This window comes from Chamaea fasciata, unplaced genomic scaffold, assembly GCF_029207755.1.
Source record: "Chamaea fasciata isolate MVZ Bird 193981 ecotype frontalis unplaced genomic scaffold, bChaFas1.0.hap1 SCAF_16, whole genome shotgun sequence".
Classification (NCBI taxonomy): Eukaryota; Metazoa; Chordata; class Aves; order Passeriformes; family Sylviidae; genus Chamaea; species Chamaea fasciata.
In genome coordinates this window covers 15,708,733-15,726,825 of record NW_027094101.1, presented here as the reverse complement: position 1 = coordinate 15,726,825, position 18,093 = coordinate 15,708,733, and the positions used below count along the sequence as shown (strand labels likewise).

The 18,093-nt window shown below is 52.3% G+C and overlaps 1 protein-coding gene across 1 annotated transcript in view; it reads right to left on the bottom strand.

Moving 5' to 3' along the window:
* Positions 1-18,093, bottom strand: part of LOC136297821 (ankyrin repeat and fibronectin type-III domain-containing protein 1-like) — a 214,904-nt gene that overhangs the window by 54,184 nt on the left and 142,627 nt on the right. The window contains exon 4 of the mRNA XM_066198069.1: positions 17,263-17,303. Coding sequence (XP_066054166.1) covers positions 17,263-17,303 — 41 coding nt within the window. The remainder of the gene's footprint in view (positions 1-17,262; positions 17,304-18,093) is intronic.

The window sequence follows — 18,093 nt, the reverse complement described above, 5'->3', positions numbered from 1 at the left end:
ACCAGTTTCCTGTTCTGAGGCTCCCAAACTCCAGAAAATACCCACAGGCCGTGGGCCGAGCATCTGGGGTGCAATGCCAGCACCTGCTCCACCTCTCCCAAGGCGGCAGGTCTGCACTGTGGTCTTGCAATGGTTGTCCCTGCTCACTTCAAATCTCAGTTTGGAGCCTGTGTTTTATTCCTCAGAGCTGATAAAACCCAACTGAGGAAGATGGTGAGGGCTTCAGCAGCAGAGCAGATGCTCAGAAACCAGGATTACCTCCCAGTTCAGCCCAGCCAAAGCACAGCATGTGCCTCCTACACCTGCTCTGGCACTGTAGGTCTTCTCCTGCACTGCCCAACCCTGATGGAGCCTTTTCATTGCACCACGAGCCTCAGGAATGGACATCTTCAAAGCAGAACCTCAGGAGAGAAGGGAGGAGCAGGAAGCTGCTGTTACAGGCCATTCCTGAAAGGAAAAGCAACCATCTGGGTTCAGAGCACCTCTCAGCCGCTGGAGGAACACACAGGCACTGCTGTGGTTTGAGAATGACTGCTTCAATGCTCCCCAACACATACCCTGGACCTTCTGTAGTCATTTCCCTTTGAATTAACACTGCTTTTCAGATCTGACTGACAATGCTGATGTCTGTCTATTATACCAGCAGTCATTCCCAAAGCTCCTGCATCCTTTTCCAAAAGAGCCAAAGCAGCAAAGGGTTATTAACCAGGAAGACAGCAAGCACAGGGAGGGAACATGCTGTTCTTTGACAGGAACTGTGCTAATGAACATTATAAAATTAAAGACCAGGAAAACGTCAATGACAACTTCAACCCTAGAAAAGCTGCCATTCAACCCCAAGGAAAACAGCCAATAAAGAAGAAAGTTCACTGTGGATTCCGGGTCCACATTCCAGAACTTTCACCTCCAGCACCAGGTTGCTCCATTAAAGCAGAGTCCGGCATTAGGCTCATCACAGAGGTATCCCAAGGCCCTCTGCTAATTCTGGGTATGATTTCAGCCAGCCACCACCCAATCCTGATGGAAAGCAGGTGACAGCTGAACCAGGGCTTTGAAGCCACTGAGAGCACCACACAGGCACGGATTCCCTGTCTTTTCTTTCAGCACATTCCTTGGGGATGAGTGGCCCCTGGTGTCCTCCTCACACCTCCTTGGAGCCAGTTAATCCACAGAGAGGAAGAGGAACTGCCACACCATGTTTGTGGCCTTGCAAGTGGCTTACAGGCTTGCTTGAATGGTTTGCTTGAAGACTTGAGTGGTTTTCAGGCTTTGTCTCCTTGGCCACTGCAGGGACTGCTTTTACAGGAGCAAGTCCAATGAAACACTTCAGCATGTGCTCATCTCCCAGGTAAGAGCAGCCTGTGGAGATCAGTGCTCCAGAAAAACTTTTCTGGATGGGATGGAGATGCCACCATCAAAGCCCTACCTGAGTGAGACCTCCCAGGGCTGCCTCTCCCCAGGAAAAACAGCAAACCTATACCGAGTATCAACCTATACTTTTGGTGTTTAAAAACAAGCACTGCTTGTTTAAAAACAAGCACTTTGCTCTACAAAATAACAAAAATCCTGGAAAAAACAGCACAAAGTGTACCTTCACACATGCCCCACCAAGCGTCAACCTCGGGTGAGCAGAAGCAGCTGAGTCCAAAGAGAGTCACATTTTCTAGGGAACATTAATGCAGCCCTGGAGCTGGTGGTGACAGGTGAGCCCCGGGCTCTTGGCTGTGCTGGGCTCAGTGGGAGATGAGGCTGGGCCCCCGTGGGACAGATGCTCTAAATTAGGAATGAAAACATTGCCCCCCTGCTCAGCAGAAGGGTACACTCAAAGTGAGCCCTTGTCTGGGACAGCCAGCCGGCAAAGCAAGGCGATAACAACAGCTCTGCCAGAGTCCAAAATATACCCGCAACTTGTTATGATTTACTTTGTGCTGGGCTTTAAAATATGCTGAAAAATTTCCATCCAGCCTGGCTGTGGAGCTGCAGGAGGAGCCTGGGGTTTGTTTCCACGTACAGTGATGCTGATCTGAAATTCTCCCCACGGGCAGTGAAAAGAGAGAACTCTTGGGGAGGGCAGTGCTGAGAGGAGCAAGGGGACAAGGAGCCACCCAGCGTGCTCTGGCAGTGATTTCAGGTGGGGACTGCACAGGGTCCACACCGGTGGCTGTAGGGGGGAGCGATGCTCCTTCCCAGCACAGGGAAGCACCCCATGGACACATCAAGCTGAGTCAAACCACAGAGGGAGATCTGCTCCCCGAGTGCAGCAGCACAGCCCCTGCTGGCGCTGGAACCTCCTGCTTGTGGCTCAAATCAACTCGGCTCCATTACAAACAAACCTGTGGGAGGGAGAGGCAAAGCAAGAATCCCTCGAGGAATCTGCTAGGCACTGGAGGAGCTAAAAATAACCACCACCAACAAATCAATCTAGAAACAGAAAGCTAAAATCCCTAATAATAGAGGGTTGCCAGGTGGAGGAGGGAGATGCCTGGCACCCTGTGCCCTGGCTCTGCCCACCAAGGATCCTGCAGAGAGTGGGGGCACAGGAATGTGGGACTGAGGGGGCATTGCTGCCTCTGCCTCCAACAGACACCAGGTCCCATACAGGGAAGTGTGGCATTGTTTCCCTGTTGTTTCTTACTTCGTGTTTTCAGACTGTCTCTCGAGATGGGCCAGCTGACTCCAAGGAACCAAGGTGCTTCAGGCAAACTCCCCAGTCCCTCCTCCATTTCCATTCCAAGTTCCAGAAATGGAGCCAAGTCTCATGTCCTTTCCAGTTCTGGTCACCATCTTTCCCACAGCCCTCTGGTAAGATCAGTCTGATCTTAGGACTCATCTCGGTATCTATCAGTGCTTGGCTCTGCTATTTTCCCCCTCCTAGACCCCTCCAAAGATTCATATCCTAATCCAGGCCTTCCACCCCTGAACATGTGCCACCACAGACAGAAACCTCAGAGCGCAGGTCACAATGATCTCACAACTGTAAAGTAACAGAAACAGTCTTGGGAAGTGGATAAAAGGTTCTTCACGGCAATTCAACTGCAATGTGAAATTCAAATGTGAATTTTAGGACTTCACAGGACCAGAAGGATCTGTCCTGGATGTGGTCAGTCAGCAGGGTGGAAGAGCCCTGGGCACACAAGAGAATTCCCAGCCTGCTGGAAGGTCCCAGCACACGGGCAGAGAGCTGCTCCTGTCCTCCACATCCCCAAGGCCAGCAGGGAAGGATGCATCCCAAGGGGGATTGGGAGAGCACCCCATGCTCGTGCCATCCCCACCTCCCTTGCTGCCATCTACAACAGGATGACACATCCACAGCCAAGCAGAGATGTGCCATGGGGGGCTGCACCCATCCATGGTCTGGGACAAGGCCCTCGGTCCGTCCCCACCCCGGTCATGCCACGGCTCCCGCGGATCCAAAGGGCAGAGCTGGAGGGACATGAGGCAAGGACAGGCCACCCAGGAGCAGGGCCGGGAGCCGGGGAGGAGGAAATTCGATGTCCTGCCCTTGCCTCCCCCAGGCCGGCTCAGCTCGGGTGACGAGTGCTGCAGGAAAGGGGATGCTGCTGTCCTGACACGATACACGCTGCTAATCCCGCGGCTTTAGCTGTCACTTCCGCGGCGGCTGCGGAGCCCAGCCCCATCCTGCCGGGCTCCCGGGGTGCTGCCCGGCCTCCAGCTCACCGAGCTCCGCTCCCTGCTGCCTCCCGCCCGCCTGCTTCCCCAGCCCAGCGCCTCGCTCACTCCTTTGCGTAAAAACTGCAGGAGGGGGAAAAGGGTGTTGACAGGGTGTTTGTTAAATCAGATGAGCTGGGAATGAGTGGGAACCTCATCAGGCAGTACTCCCAACTCTCCTGCTACAAAGCACTTCCCTGGGCTGGGAGGGGAGAACAGGACTGGAGCTGGGGCTGGGGACTCGCCCGTGGGGTCGATGCCGACGCAGGGCACCTCTGTGAGGGTGTAGTAGGTCTAGCACTGGGCAAGGAACTATGGAAGCACAGGAGCAAAGTTCCCAGTGGCCACCAGTCCCTGACCGCCTGGGTGCCTCCTTACCCTGCTGCTCCCTGCAGGGACCCCACATCCCTCACATCCCCAACCTCCAGGGACCAGCAGCTCGCCCTGATATTCCCGTCCAGCACCTCCTCTCCGGCTGTGAAGCAAGCGCCCTGGGCATGCCTGGAGGGATCTACCCAGGGACCCAGACCCAGCCCGGGGGTCCCCACGGCGGTGCCCACCCGGTCCGGTGCCAGCTGTCTGCCCAGGAGCCCCAGAGGCAGATAACCTGCACTGTGCAAGTGCTGGGGCACGCAGCTCGGCAACAGTAATTCCAGCTCTCCAGCTCAGGAATGTCCAAATAAATACAGAAATACATAAAACGGCCATAAATAAGGTTGCCTGAGATGGCTGTTTGTCTCCCGCCTGGCCAGGACCCCCGCTCCCCCGCTGCTGTTTGCCTTGGCAGATGACAGCTGGGTAATTTGTTTCCATTGCAATGAAGTCCCAATTAACTGGAATAAACTTTTTACACTAAGTGTGTTTGTTTAACAAACTGGCTCTTTCAGAGCCTCACCGAGACCTGATTGATGCATTTGAGGGGAGTGGAAACACGCTGGGTGCTTGGACATTAAAGCTGCAGTGTCTGGGCAGGCTGGGGCTGAAAGGGCTCTCTCTGTGTTTGGGAAATCAAAACTGACACCTCTGATGTCTGGACTGGGACAGGGATTTCAGCACGGCCTTTGTGTACAAATATTGACAGTTTCTCATTCGCTGTGGCTGACACCCCCTCCGGTGTCCCCGTGGGGCAGGAGATCCCCCAGGACCACGCTCCACCTCTGCTGGGAGAAGGTGGGATCCATCACGCTGCTGGGATGCACGTAGTCCCTCCTGGGGACTGCACCGGGGGTTCCAGCCAGCCAGCAAAATCCCAAAGAAAGGGGACACAGGACACTCAATGAAGCAAAGCCAGTGTCTGCAGAAGCAGCCATCTCCTCCTCCCAGCCTTCAGAGATCAGCTTCATGGCTCACGAAGCCATTGATTTACAGCACCAAAGCCAAGATGGTGAGAGACCAGTCTGAGATGGCTAGAAACTGGCTGGGAGTCTGAGTCTGGTTTCTGGTGCACACCAGAGTTTTCAGCAACACACTCCAGTCAAGGGGAGGTGAGAGAACAGAGAAACCTGATGAAAGCCCAGAAGCAGAACCATTCCTCATCCTCAGAACCATTCCACTGGGATGGAAATGGCAAAGCCAAGTGGACAAATTGCACAATAGGGATCTGGCACAACTGGGACCCAAGGCAGAGAGTGAAGACGCTGTGCAGGCAGAGGGGCTGCCCGGACACATCTGGAGACAGCAGCTCTTGTGCTGTTGCCTTCTTTGGGAAGGTGGCTGCTGGGAGCACCTCAGGACAAGCAAAACTAAGCCCCACATCTGCCAGGTGGTGGCCTAGGATGCAGAGGGACAAAAGAGGAGCACCGTGGGGAAAAGATGACCCAACCACCCTTGGCAGTGGTGCCAAAGGCAGGCACCAAGCACCACGGCTGGCTCTGGTGGAATGTCCCATGAGGAGAGAAAAGCCACAACACAGCTCCATGGCAGAACCCACGCCAGGACCAGCCCCACACTGGAGCTGTGTTCCAGCTGCCTGGTGAGACACTGCATGAATAATAAGCACTTCTGGAAAACAAAGCACTGCTGACATCTGAGGGGACAATGAGTGCAGCTGAGCTTTCTCTCCCTGTGTGCTTTTTCCTTCCTACCTCAAACTGCAAAGGAAAACCTACAAGAGATCCTGCTTGAGAACTGTAAGCTCCAGAGGTGTTCTTGAAGCATTCACTGGGAAGGCTTTTCTATTTCAAATCTAAAAATGGGAATTTGCAGGTCCTAGAGTTCCTCTCATCTCCTTCTCCAGCCCATTTCCTCAAAGCACCACACACTTTTCCATTTACTGTGGGACACGGTGGTGTTTTCCTGTGTCTGGGGGTTGAGCTGATCTCCCACAATCCCTCAGTAACATGCTCCAAAGTATGCCTGAAGTCAGCCTGCCCAGGCTGTCCACAGCTTGATTCAGTCAAGTCTTTAATTTAGGCGTAAATACCATTACTCGTTGTTCCAGACCCTGGCACAGGTTGCCCAGAGCAGCTGTGGGTGCTCCATCCCTGGAATTGCCCAAGGCTGGGTTGGACAGGGCTTGGAACAACCTGTGATAGTGGAAGGTGTCCCTGCCAATGGCAGGGAGTGGAACAAGATGAGCTTTAAAGTCCCTTCCAACCCAAACCATTCTGGGATTCCATGATTCTTCAGTAATTATTATCAGCTCATCCTACATTCAGGATGTGTTGAAGCCACCAGTGGCAGCACTGATGGCAGAGCTCTGCACTGTGCCCAGGCTCCCTGTGCAGTCCATGGGGAGGTAAGAATTCATTTCCCCATAAATTAGACAGGATGCTGGTCGTGATGTCCTTTCACGTAACGTCCTAAGCCTGAAGAGACAAATAAGCACCCTCACCCTCATCCCTTCCCACTGTACAACCGCTGCACTACCCTAAATCTTGTGTCTGTCAGTGCCAGAAGCCTGTAGGAAAGTTGAAATCCTTGGATCACCCTCCATGCACATGGCTTTGTCAGGATGCAGGAAAGACAGCGCATTTCCTCCTTTAACACCCTTAGTCACACTTTTCCCTGAGCAAATTAGCACTATCTCCCTGTCTCCCTACAGTCTGCCAAGCACAGCCCAATCCTGTCTGATTATCCCTCCCAGAGAAAGAGCCAGAGGAGCTCCGGGAGATCCGGCTGATTGCTCACAGAACCTGGGGCTGCTCCATCCCTGGAAGTGTTCCAAGAATGGGGCTTGGAGATACTTGGTACAGTGGAAGGTGTCCCTGCCCATGACAGAGGGGTAGAACTAGATGATCCTTAAGGTCCCTTCCGACCCAAACCCTTGTGTGATTCTCCAGTGCCATGGCCCAGTTGTCAACCTGAGAAAATACCACAATGGTATTTGAATAAAAACCCAGATTAATCCGTGGCCGCTCCAAGAAACTGTATCAGAGTCCTGCTCATGCTGTGCTGAGGGACAAAGCCCGTGAGATGATGTGAGGCAGCAAGGTGGAGAACGGAGAATGAGGAATGGGGAATTTTCCCTCACGAGCAGAAACTGAAGGCACTCAGCACTCCTGGAACTGCTGTACGTGATTGGCAGTGCCTGCGTGGGAGGGTGGCAGGGAGTGAAGAGGAGGGCACTGCACATTTACAATACACACCATTATATGTTTTTCTTTGGAATTACAGGTCTTTGAGCAGTCAGTGCTTGAATAAACACATATTTACCTTCTCTCCAAGGACTGGGATGAGGCAGAGCACATCATACCTAAGACAGCTGCAGGAGCTCAGCCTTAAACGCATGTTCCCAATTGATAAGAAATAATGTGTTAGCACGCTGGGAGACTAACAGAGCCAGCAGTAAAATCATGGAGTCATGGGAGGGCTTGGTTTCCATCTAGTTCCAACCTCCTGCCATAGAGTGCAGAATAAAGTGGTCAATACAAATGAAATATTACAACATACAGGAAAATTATTAGGGAAACTAAAGAAGGGGAAAATGCATAGCTGGACATGGAAAATCTGCTATTGGGAGCCAAACAAAGGCTAGCAATAGGTCTGGTTTTAAGGAGCACTGGGGCTACTTTAAAGCAGAGTCTATAGGACTGTTCAAACTATGCAGAAAAGAAAAATACAGTCCATATTTATTCTGTGTTTGGGAAAAAAATGTGAGTATACTAATTCCTAGGAGAGATGAAGCTCTCCTAAATCATTAGCATCCAAGTATACCGAATGTGGCCAAATGGCACCAAGCAGCCAGCATAGCCAACATGTACCCAAAAGCTGGGGAGAGGTTTTTGAGCTCTGCTGCTTGTTTTGAGCTAAGTTCAGGCTGCCACATCCAGATGGAAATGGCTCCTTCCCCCCAACATTCCCACCCAGCAGTAAGAGTGACCTAGTTAACAACCAAACGGTCAGCCTGATATAGGACCCAGAAGGCAGGGCTCATCTGGAATTAAATTAAGAAATAATTAAAGGATGTAAATTCTAATTAAAGTCAGTCGGTGTGTCTTGGTGGAAGAGATCTTGTCAAATGAGCCCGATGTCACTCTGTAATGAACGCTCGCTTGCAGGAAAAGGCCCTGTGCACATCCCGGCTGCACAGGCAGGGCTCTCAGTGCTCCTTGACGTCCTGATTTCAGAAGACGGGGCTGTGCAGCCAAAATCAAGCACTTTAAATAGATTTAGAGCTGGCTGACAGGTCTCACACAGGAGGTGTCAATGGGGAATCGTTAGCGAGGCCCCAAGGGGAACACACCAGTCAATATTTCCATCGATGATCACGATGAAAATACAAAATCCTCACTCAAAAAATTAGTGGATGACAGGAAGATTGATGTAATAGTAAATATTGATGAGGAGAGAGGGAAATGTGGGCTGCCTGGTAGTGCTGAGCCCATTCAAACACTGTACATGAGAATGCAGCCCAGCACAGGATAACACAGCTCCAGAGAGAGATTTCAGGCCGTATTTTTGAACAGGGACTGGATCCCAGACAAGAGGGAGCCTCCAGAAAGGGTCAGGGGTCACCACGGGTGAGCAGCCCAGCACAAGGCTCTAATGTGATGCTGTGATGAAAAAAGCTGATGCAGTTCTTGGGGGAGAGCAGGAGAGCTGCACGTACTGCACTGCTGGGACTTGCCAGTGCCACTCCTGCAATTAAGGTGTCCATGTTTAAAGGGGACACTAAAACAGCAGAGCCTGGAGGGATGAGTCATAAAATTGATCTGATGGCTGGAGAAAATATCGTGCTGCAAAAGATTTGAGCTATATTGAGTTTATTGATAAAAATCCGCCACTCAACAAAAATCAGAGTGGTGCCAACTGCTTCTATCAGCGAGACGTGCCAGGAGGCAGGGACTGGGAAGTGGCGCCCAGCAAATTCTAGCAAGTTTTGGGTCAGGATTAGATACATCTCAGAGATGCTCAGAGAATTAGAGAACTCTCAGAAGGCAACCGAAACCTCTCCAGGAGCTCGTGGGCAATTCATATCTCTGCAGCATACGGGAGGCCAAAGGAGTGATCTAATAGATGTAAATCCCACCCAAACATCCCAGCACACAACTGGAGCTCCAGGGCTGACTCCTGCCATGCACAGGATGAAGGATCAGGAGGGGTGTTTAATGGTTTTAAACTGACAGAGAGCAGTTTTGGAGTAAATGCTAGGAAGAAATCGTTCCCTGTGAGAGTTGTGAGATCCTGGCACAGGGTGCTCAGAGAAGCTGCGGCTGCCCCATTCCTGGAAATGTCCAAGGCCAGGCTGGACGGGGCTTGGAGCAACCTCAGATTGTGGAAGGTGTCCCTGTCCATGGCAGGGAGTGGGACTGGATGAGTTTTCAAGTTCCTTCCAACCCAAACTATTCTCAGATCCTATGAGATAGTCCTGGCCTTGGAGCAATGCGGAGTTGGGGTGGCACCAAGCTCCTCAAAGCAGAATTTCTGAGCTACAAATCCAGCTACCCCTGAGGAGTCCCCATCAAGTCTTGTGCCAGAAGCAAAGCATGAGAGAAAGGATCCCTCTGTCTTGGAGAAAGCCCAGCAGGGATTGCTGGCTGAGCAGCTCAGGAAACACCTCTCCCCACTTCTCCCCTCTGTACCCAACTGTCTTTGGGACTGATGGCTGCTGTGGGTGGGAGCAGTACCTTCCAAGGCTAAAGCATCTCTGTGTTGACTCATTGCAGCAAACATTTTGCTCTCTTGCTTAGGAGAGAATGCAGGCTTGGTTATTTGTTAAAAAATGCCCATCTTCCTACGCTCAATTCCCTTTCCATGATTAATGCCAGGCACCGCAATCGTGGCAGGGCTGCAGCTGGTGCTTAGGTGGCTCCTGTGCCAGCCTGAGTGCTGAGCTGGCAGCATCAAACTCCCAGCACCGGAGGGGAAGGCAGCCCCGGGCTCAGAGCAGCAGAGCAGGCAGATGCCATCCCAACGTCCCCACCAGTGGCCTGGGGAGCCCTAGTGCCCGGGCACGGAGGGGCCGTGCCCACTCTGCTCCCCCCTTCTGGAAAAAGCAGCAAGGAGAGGGACCCCATGGTGAGCAAGGAGTCTTGTGCTGCCCAGAGGCACTGCAGTGTGCAGGCTGAGCCCCAATCCCTGCTGGCATTTCCTGGGGACAGAATCCCCTCCGTGCTATGGGGATTGCACAGTGCAGGGGAACACACGCCCTTCAGCCGAGACAATAGGACGCACGACAAAAAGACTCTGAGTCCTTGTGTGGCAGTGCTGGAGACAGGGAATCAGGCCCAGGCAGGTTTTTAATTGGAATGGAATTGAAATTACAGGGGGAACAAAATCTAACCCTGCTTTGGTGTAAAGAAATGGGCTGGGGGATCAGGGAAAAAAGCCTTCCAAGTTTCTGGCAACTGGCACAGTAAGAGCCTACGGTGCAATCTCACTTAACACATTAAAAGCTGTAGAGAAACAATGAAACCCAAAACTTTATTTTATACCAGGTACAGGAGGGCCATTCCCAGGGATGAGCAGGCACAGGGCCTGGAGATGGTCCAGTTGTTCTGTGGCCTGTGCACCCATTGCTGGGTGAAATGAGTTCAGCCAGCCCCAACAACTCCTCCTCCAGAATAGTTTGGGTTGGAAGGAACCTTAGAGCCCATTTCATTCCAACCCCCTGTCATGGGCAGCGACACCTCCCACTATCCCAGGTTGCCCTAAGCCCTGTCCAGCCTAGCCTTGGACACTTCCAGGGACACAGGGACAGCCAAAGGTTGTTGTATGTGCCAGGGCCTTCTCACCCTCACAGGGAGGAATTTCTCCCCAATACCGAATCGAAATCTCTTATCTTTTACTTTAAAACCATCCCCCTTTGTCCTACCACTGTCTGTCCATGTAAAAGTCACAGTCCCTCTCTTTAATATACTCCTTTAAGTACTGGAAGGCTGAAATGAGGTGCCACTGAAGCCTTCTCTTCTCTAGGCTGAACACCCCCAGCTCTCCCAGCCTGTCTCCAGAGCAGAGGGCCCAGCTCTGGAAGCATCTTTGTGGCCTCCTCAGGACCCATTCTGCGTGCAGAACATCCCACCATGATCCTCCAGGCCCAGTGGGCACAGGAGCCCAGGGAGAGCACTCACCCAAGGAGCAATAAAAAAGGAAATTAGTAAGAGCAGTGTTCATCCAGGGTTCAGCAGAACCGTGGTCTTCAGCAGGACCTCCCAGGCACAGAATGCAGTGCTGCCCTCCCAGGCTGCTGTGGGAAGGGGACAGGAGCAGGACAGCCAGGCCCTTCGCAGGGAGCCCTGCTCTCCTCCCAGGTACAAACTGGTACCAGTTTCCAGCTTCCCAAGCAAACAGCAATGTTAGCCTGGGCAGGGAGCCCAGAGGCCACAGTGCAAACCAGCGGGGTGATGGCTCCTCCACACCCGAGCTCCTGCCAGATCCCTGCCAGCACTGCTCCTCCTCGGGGCCCTGTCCCATTCCCTCCAAAGCCCAGAGGAACAGCCTGGACCTGGCTGTTCTGAACTGGCAGGAGATCAGCTGAACTCCTGCACCCACTGCAAAGATCCAGAGCAAGCCTCTGCCATGCCATGAGATGGCCCCCAGTTCATTCCCACTTCTGCTAATCCCCAGCTCCCTGCTGCTTCCCACTGCTCATTCCTGCTTCTCCTAACTCCCTGCTCCCAGTCTGCCCAGGGTCAGCTCTGCTCTCTGTTCCAAGATTGGCATTTGTTGAATGACTACATTTCTCCAAAATGCCTTTCCAGGATTCCCATCCTCTCTCTGCACTCCAAAGTATAAAGTCCCTCCACCTGCCTGGAGCTCAGACTGAGTCCACTGGACAAACTCTGGGGGAAATATTTTTTAAGCTTGCTGGACAGTTTCAATGGCTCAGCCCCACTGCCAGGATACCCCAACCAGCACCAGAATCTTCTTTAATTATGTTGTATGTACAGGAGATCCCTCCTCGACTCTCCAGGAATCTGGCTTGCCCAGGGTTTTGGGTTGGAAGCGAGGAGACCATGTTCATGATCCCTGCTGGAGGGCTGCACTCCCCTTCAGCTTTCCAACTTGCACCTGCCTAGAGAGCGCCCACCCCACAGACCCCAACACTTCTCTTCCACCCTCCAGGGCTCTGCCATCCCACTGCCACCAGAGGTGTTGGTGATGGTGCTTCATCCTTTCCTACAACCAAAGCTGTGAGCATTCTCCAGACTTGTGCAGGTGGTTTTGGGACAGTTTCTTGCATCGTTGAGTATCCCAAGGAGTATCCTGTATGGAGAGGTGGTCTTGGCATTGCTTCTCCTACCCCACAGCTCCCTGGTGTCACTGGCACCATCTCTTCCTCCTCACTTCCCATGTGTGTCCTCCTCCCTCTGCTCAGCACTTGGAACCTGAGCTCCTGGCTGAGCAACTCTCAGCATCACAGAGGAAGTCAAACACAGCCTAGATGTGTGTGACTACCATCATTAATACAGCACTAATGTCTGAGGGAAGGAGGTACTGAAATGAAAACCTGGCTTAGGAATGCATCGCGCTTATTATGATGGTCCTTAATGCTTCCAGAATGTAAATACTGATTTCTGGAGCCTTAAAACCACCGTTTTATTAGAGAATGATTCAGCAAGGAAACACTTTCATCTAAGTGCTAGCATGGCAAGATTGGAGTCTTGGAGATGAAATGTTCTGCTGTAAGGGCCAGGTGACAAAGAATTAGCTGCGGAGACAGCTCCATGTAATGACTTTGAGGCAAAACAAACAGGAGCTGCTGCTTTCTGGTTTCAAAGGTTCCTCACGCATTTGCACATCTGAGGCTGGAGGACAGAGGGCAGGGGCAGCCTTTAATGGGAGATGGAGACAGAGCCACGAGGTGCCTGCCTGAAAGGGCTGTGGGATCTGCTGCTGCAGGACAGGCTCCGAGACAGCCGGCCTCTTCCGCACGTCCACACCGTCCCGAGGGACGAGAGGAGCGGATCAATGGAGAGCAGTTTGTGTCACCACAGCTGTGTCTCTCCTGACACCTCAGAGTGCCTAGCAGCTATTCCCTGCTCCCAAGTGACAGCTCCCTGACAGCTGAGCATCGCCCTCGGCACCAGAGGCAGCGCAGGGGGGATGAGGACAGCTCCCACTGCAAAGCAGTGACACTCTATTGAGCCCAGGTATTTCAGCCTGCATTTGCTAGGGAGTTTATGAGCTTCATTACTACCAACATTTCTTTCTGCTTTACAGAAAATGAGTTCCTGGCACTGAAGAGCAAATATGTGCCAGGGACAATTAGCAAACATACTGGACAACCTCGGTTCCTGTCAAGATACTTCCACCCAGCCCTGCCAGGAGAGTTATTGCCTCCTGTCTCAGAAAAGCCTATTCCTGTCTCTAAGCATGGTGTCCTTGCCTCTGGCTCCTCAGCCAGTGGCTCCTTGCTGCCTTGACAGAGAAGTCAGGGCCCTGTGTTAGAAATTTGGAAGGACCTCTGGAAGCCTGGATATTCTGCCAGCATTCCAGCTGTATCAGCACCTTCCAGAAGTGGGGTGACAAAGGAGTAAGCAGCTCAGGGGCTGGACTGATACCACCCCATGTTTCTTCCCCAATCCCTACAAACTCTGGTCAGATCCCAGAGGGAGCAGAGCTGCAGCCAGATCAGGATAAGCCATCCTGATGTCTGAACACACTGTTTTGGAAACACAGGAAGGCACCTGTATCTGTTCATGTGGGACAGCTGGAGCAGTCAGTGCAGGTGAGGATACCTGTGCAGATGTTCACTAGCAGCTGGACTTGTGGCCATTCCCAACGGGCCAGGTTCCTCTCTCAGATATTTCAGCTGCAGGAGTTCTTTATGTGCCTGTGCTGGTCCTTCTTTGGCTGGTCTCTACCCCTTTCAGTTCTCAGTTGATGTAACTTTTCTTAAGATTAATGCTTCAGTGTTCTCGACTCAGGCTGCATCCTTCCGTTTAACACGGGAAGAGGGAACATTGCCTCCCAGACTAAAAACCAGGAATGATATGGCACCTCTTGCAGGAATATCCATAAGCACCACCACTGTAGCCCCTGCAAGCAGGAGGGCATCCCCCAGCGCAGGCAGCAGCAGCATTTCAGCTCCAGTATCTCCATTCTGGGCACCTCTGACATCCTACGGCTGAGATCCACCTTCGCTACACCTCCCTGGGTGCTTTCCATTGCATCTTGGGGCAACCCAGGGAGAGATCTGGACCTCCAAACCTCATGGACAGACTGGGAGGAGGGGAAGGGCCATCAGAGGCTGATGGGTGGACACATCTCCATGCCTTTGATCAGCAGTGGGATATTCCAGTAGCTTAGGAAACACCCGCCTGCTGGCTGAGACACACTGATGGGAACTGTGGGGTGAGGACAGCATTTCCATTTCTGAAGGGAAGAGGCAACAAAGGAAGGAAAGGAGTCACTCTGGGAGACACCAGGTAATTCAGCAGGTGGAATATATGATGTCCATTGAGGAGGAGGGCACCTGATTAGAGAAAGCTGAACATGGCAGGAACAGAGCAGGAGTCACTCCCAGGACAAGCAGTGACAAAACTCACTGCTGTGATTTCTGGCATGTGTGTCTCCTTTTTCTGCCTTCAGGACCAACACTTGCTGTGGGAGAGCCCCAAAGCCTGACAGAAGAGCAAGGTGGCTTCGACCCTGCTCCCACAGCTCAGGGCTTTGGTGGCAGGTGAGCCAATGCCAAATGCCTCAGAAGCCAGAAGAGAAAAACCAGAAGCAGAGTCAAGTTTGCTCTGGCACATGAGAGCTGCAGGACCAGCTCCACATTGCCAGACTTCTCTCAGCTCACCAGCCTCATTGCACAGATGTGTCCAGGAACCACCACAGCTGGGCTCAGCTCTGGGAATCAGCTGCTTCCCATGTTCTGGCTGTTTGCCACCACCTTGCCCAAGGCTCGGGGAACTGAATCTGGGCTGCGGAGCTGCTGCAGAAGAGCTGAGCTGTCTCAAGTCCTTGGCAGGGCCACCTGACCTCTGGCATTTTCCAGCAACTTTTCTCTGCTGAGAAAGAACAGCTCCAGCCCTGCCAGAAACTGAAGGGCTCCACAGAGACCACCTGCTCCAGCCTTGCAGACGGGTTCCAACAGACACAGTGTGGCATCAGCTGGTGCATCAAAAAGCCAGATGGGATGAGAGCAGTGGTACCAGGCCACATCACAGCCACAGACTTACTCACCACAACCCCAAAACAGCCACTGAGGAGTGTAAATGGGCTGGGCATTAACCAAAGTCACAGTGTTATGACCAGCCAAGTCACAGCTGCTGGGACAAACCATGAGGTCCCATGGCCTTGTGGCAGAGAAACAAACACCCATAAAACATCCTGTATCTACAGGCACCCCCCACTCTGACCCAGCAGCTCCACACCTTCAGCGAGATGGGAAGCCCATGTTCTCCCATTCAAGGTAGAGAAACATTCCTCTTTTCTCAGAGGAGATGAGTTATAAATGCAGCATCACTAATTGTTGCTACCAACCGCCAAAACCACAGGAAACAGGAAATCTGAATAGTAAGAGCTCTTTACAGATTTCCTCCAAATCTCCTACTTCAAGCCTCCCTAAAGCTTCAGCTGGAACAGAGACATGGGAGATGCTTCAATCTGTTCTAAACCTGCTTTGTCGAAACAGGCTCCTCACAAACACAGCAGTACACTCAGGAGCACCGAAATCTTGGACAGCTGTTGGGAGAGATCACAAAAACACAGCCACGAGCTCTTTGCCAAATGTGTGTTCATGTTGTTGTGGCATCCACAATGACTCCATAACCTCCTGTGATATTCCTTTGATCTCTGAGAAAGCCGTGCAGGATTAAACAGATATTCTGTATTTCCAGAAGCCTTTATCTGCCTGAAGTCTTGGAAAGCTGACGAGCCACACTGCCTTGGGGTGAACAGGCAGAGGAGTTCCCTCAAGTCAGACTTTCAGTACAGACCTAAAAACCAGCACCAAGTTTTAAAAACTCTTGGTGGCATTAGGAGGAATCGGCAGATAACTGAAGAACAGTTCACAGAACCCCACACTTTCTCTCCCACCACAGAGAGCAAGCAGGCACATCCATACAGCATTCCCTGACACAGCCTGTCATCCCTGGACATGCTCCCTCTGAGGCCAAGCCTAACTCAGACCAAGGATGCTGCCACGCTGCTGGCACTTCTGGGATGTAGCGCTGCAGGAATGCTTGGGAAAGCAGTGAAGAGTGAGCAAGAGCAGGACAGTGAGCTTTGGAGGAGAAATATCCTCAACCCAATTCCATCTGAATTTTCCTAAGCCATGCTCCCCTGACAATCCTGCCCAACAGTGCACTGTTCCACAACTTTGAACCCACCCATATTTTGGGGTTTGGGTTTTTTTGGGTTGTGGTTTTTGTTTTTTTTTTTGGGGGGGGGGTGTTTGGTTTTTTTTTTTTTTTTTCAGAAGAAAGGCGATAACCTGAAGACCTTCACTTTCCCAAGCAGAGCAGGAGCAACACAAGGTCCCACAGGCGATGTGCTCAGCAGCACAACACATAATTCAGTGCCAGGGCAGAACCCAACCTCTAAGCAGGGCTTTTAACAGAGTTTGCCATTATCCAAATGATGGGAACAAACCTGTCCTTCCAGCAAGCACAACCTTCTTACCTGGAAGGTGCCATGCTGTGCCAAGGTTCTGTTACCTAATCCACACACCAAGTAACAACTGCTTGGGTTGGTGGAGTGGTTTGCAGTGAGTTTCTCATGTCCACAGCTCTAACAAAACCCCTTGCCCTCCTCTCCCCCTGCAGCTGACAGTGCTGTACGGAGCACAGCGGGTGGGAGACAACGGGCACCAGCGTCACTGCGCAGCTGTGGGAGACGCACCCCGAGATCAGCCCCTTGTGACACGCAACGAAACCCTTCCATTCTCAACAGCAGCTCAGCTGTGCAAACCAGAAGCAGAGGAAGTCAGAGGTGGAAAAGGTCACCCGTGCACCCCCCTCTCCCAGCTCTGCTCCCCAGGCTCAGTCAAGCTGTCACGGTTCCTTCTGACCTGATGGAAGGATTTGCATATGCCCTGAAGCCAGCATGACTGACAGACCTTCCACTGTTATCCTCACTTGAGTAATTGCAGCAGCTATTCTTGTACGCTGAAATGTCTAATCTTAGCAAGCCATGGAGCTGCTGGGTAATATGGACCAGCCGGGAATTTCCATGCAATTACTCACCACTGTTACTGGCACTTACTTTGGCTGGTAAAAGTCCTTCTTGTCCGCCGACCCCAGGCTCTGCAAGACACAAAAGATAGATGTATTTATTTTTTTAACTCTTTGCCAAGCAAGTATCACTGATGAGGATGTGTGGGGAAGCACTGAAAGGCACATGTCTGTTATTTTCCTGCCTGATCGGTCTTACGCGCTGGCTAGACAGCTTGGACCTCCAGCCACAGCCCACAGCAGCCAAAGATGTAAAAATATAAACTAGAGGTGAGAGGATGCATCAGATCTGAACTCAGTGTACTCAGGCATGTCTGTGTCTCCTGCAGAAGTGTGGCACCTTGTGTCAGGTGGGGACTCAAGTCCTTTCAAGTCTGCCCAGCTGGAAAGAGGACAACGTGCAGGGTTTGGTGGAGGAGCTGAGCCACCACCACTGCAAAAACCCTCTGGCAGGTCAGGGGCTGAGTCCCAGCCCCACAGCTCCTGCCAGGAGCAGGACAACATAATTCTTCTGCCAAGTAAATCACATGAGGACCCAGGCACATGCAAAACTGGGAAGCAGAGACAGCCTCGATGCTCGCTCAGGTTCCCATCCCTCCAACTCCACTCCCAGCATGATGGAGTAGAAGTCTGAGAGCGCCACAGATGGGCTGTGCCATGGTTCCTTCTGAGACCCCAGTGAGGCCAGGCCTCCCTGGGGGATGGGCACTGCACAGACCCCACCTGGGGTGCATGGCCAGGTGTGTGCATGGCACACACAGAGAGCGTGTGCGCAGCTCCTCGCATTGTGAGGATGGGGCTGTGCACCCCGCACACATCCCAGTCTCTCTCCAACACACCTTGCTGGCCCCCTCCCCAGCTC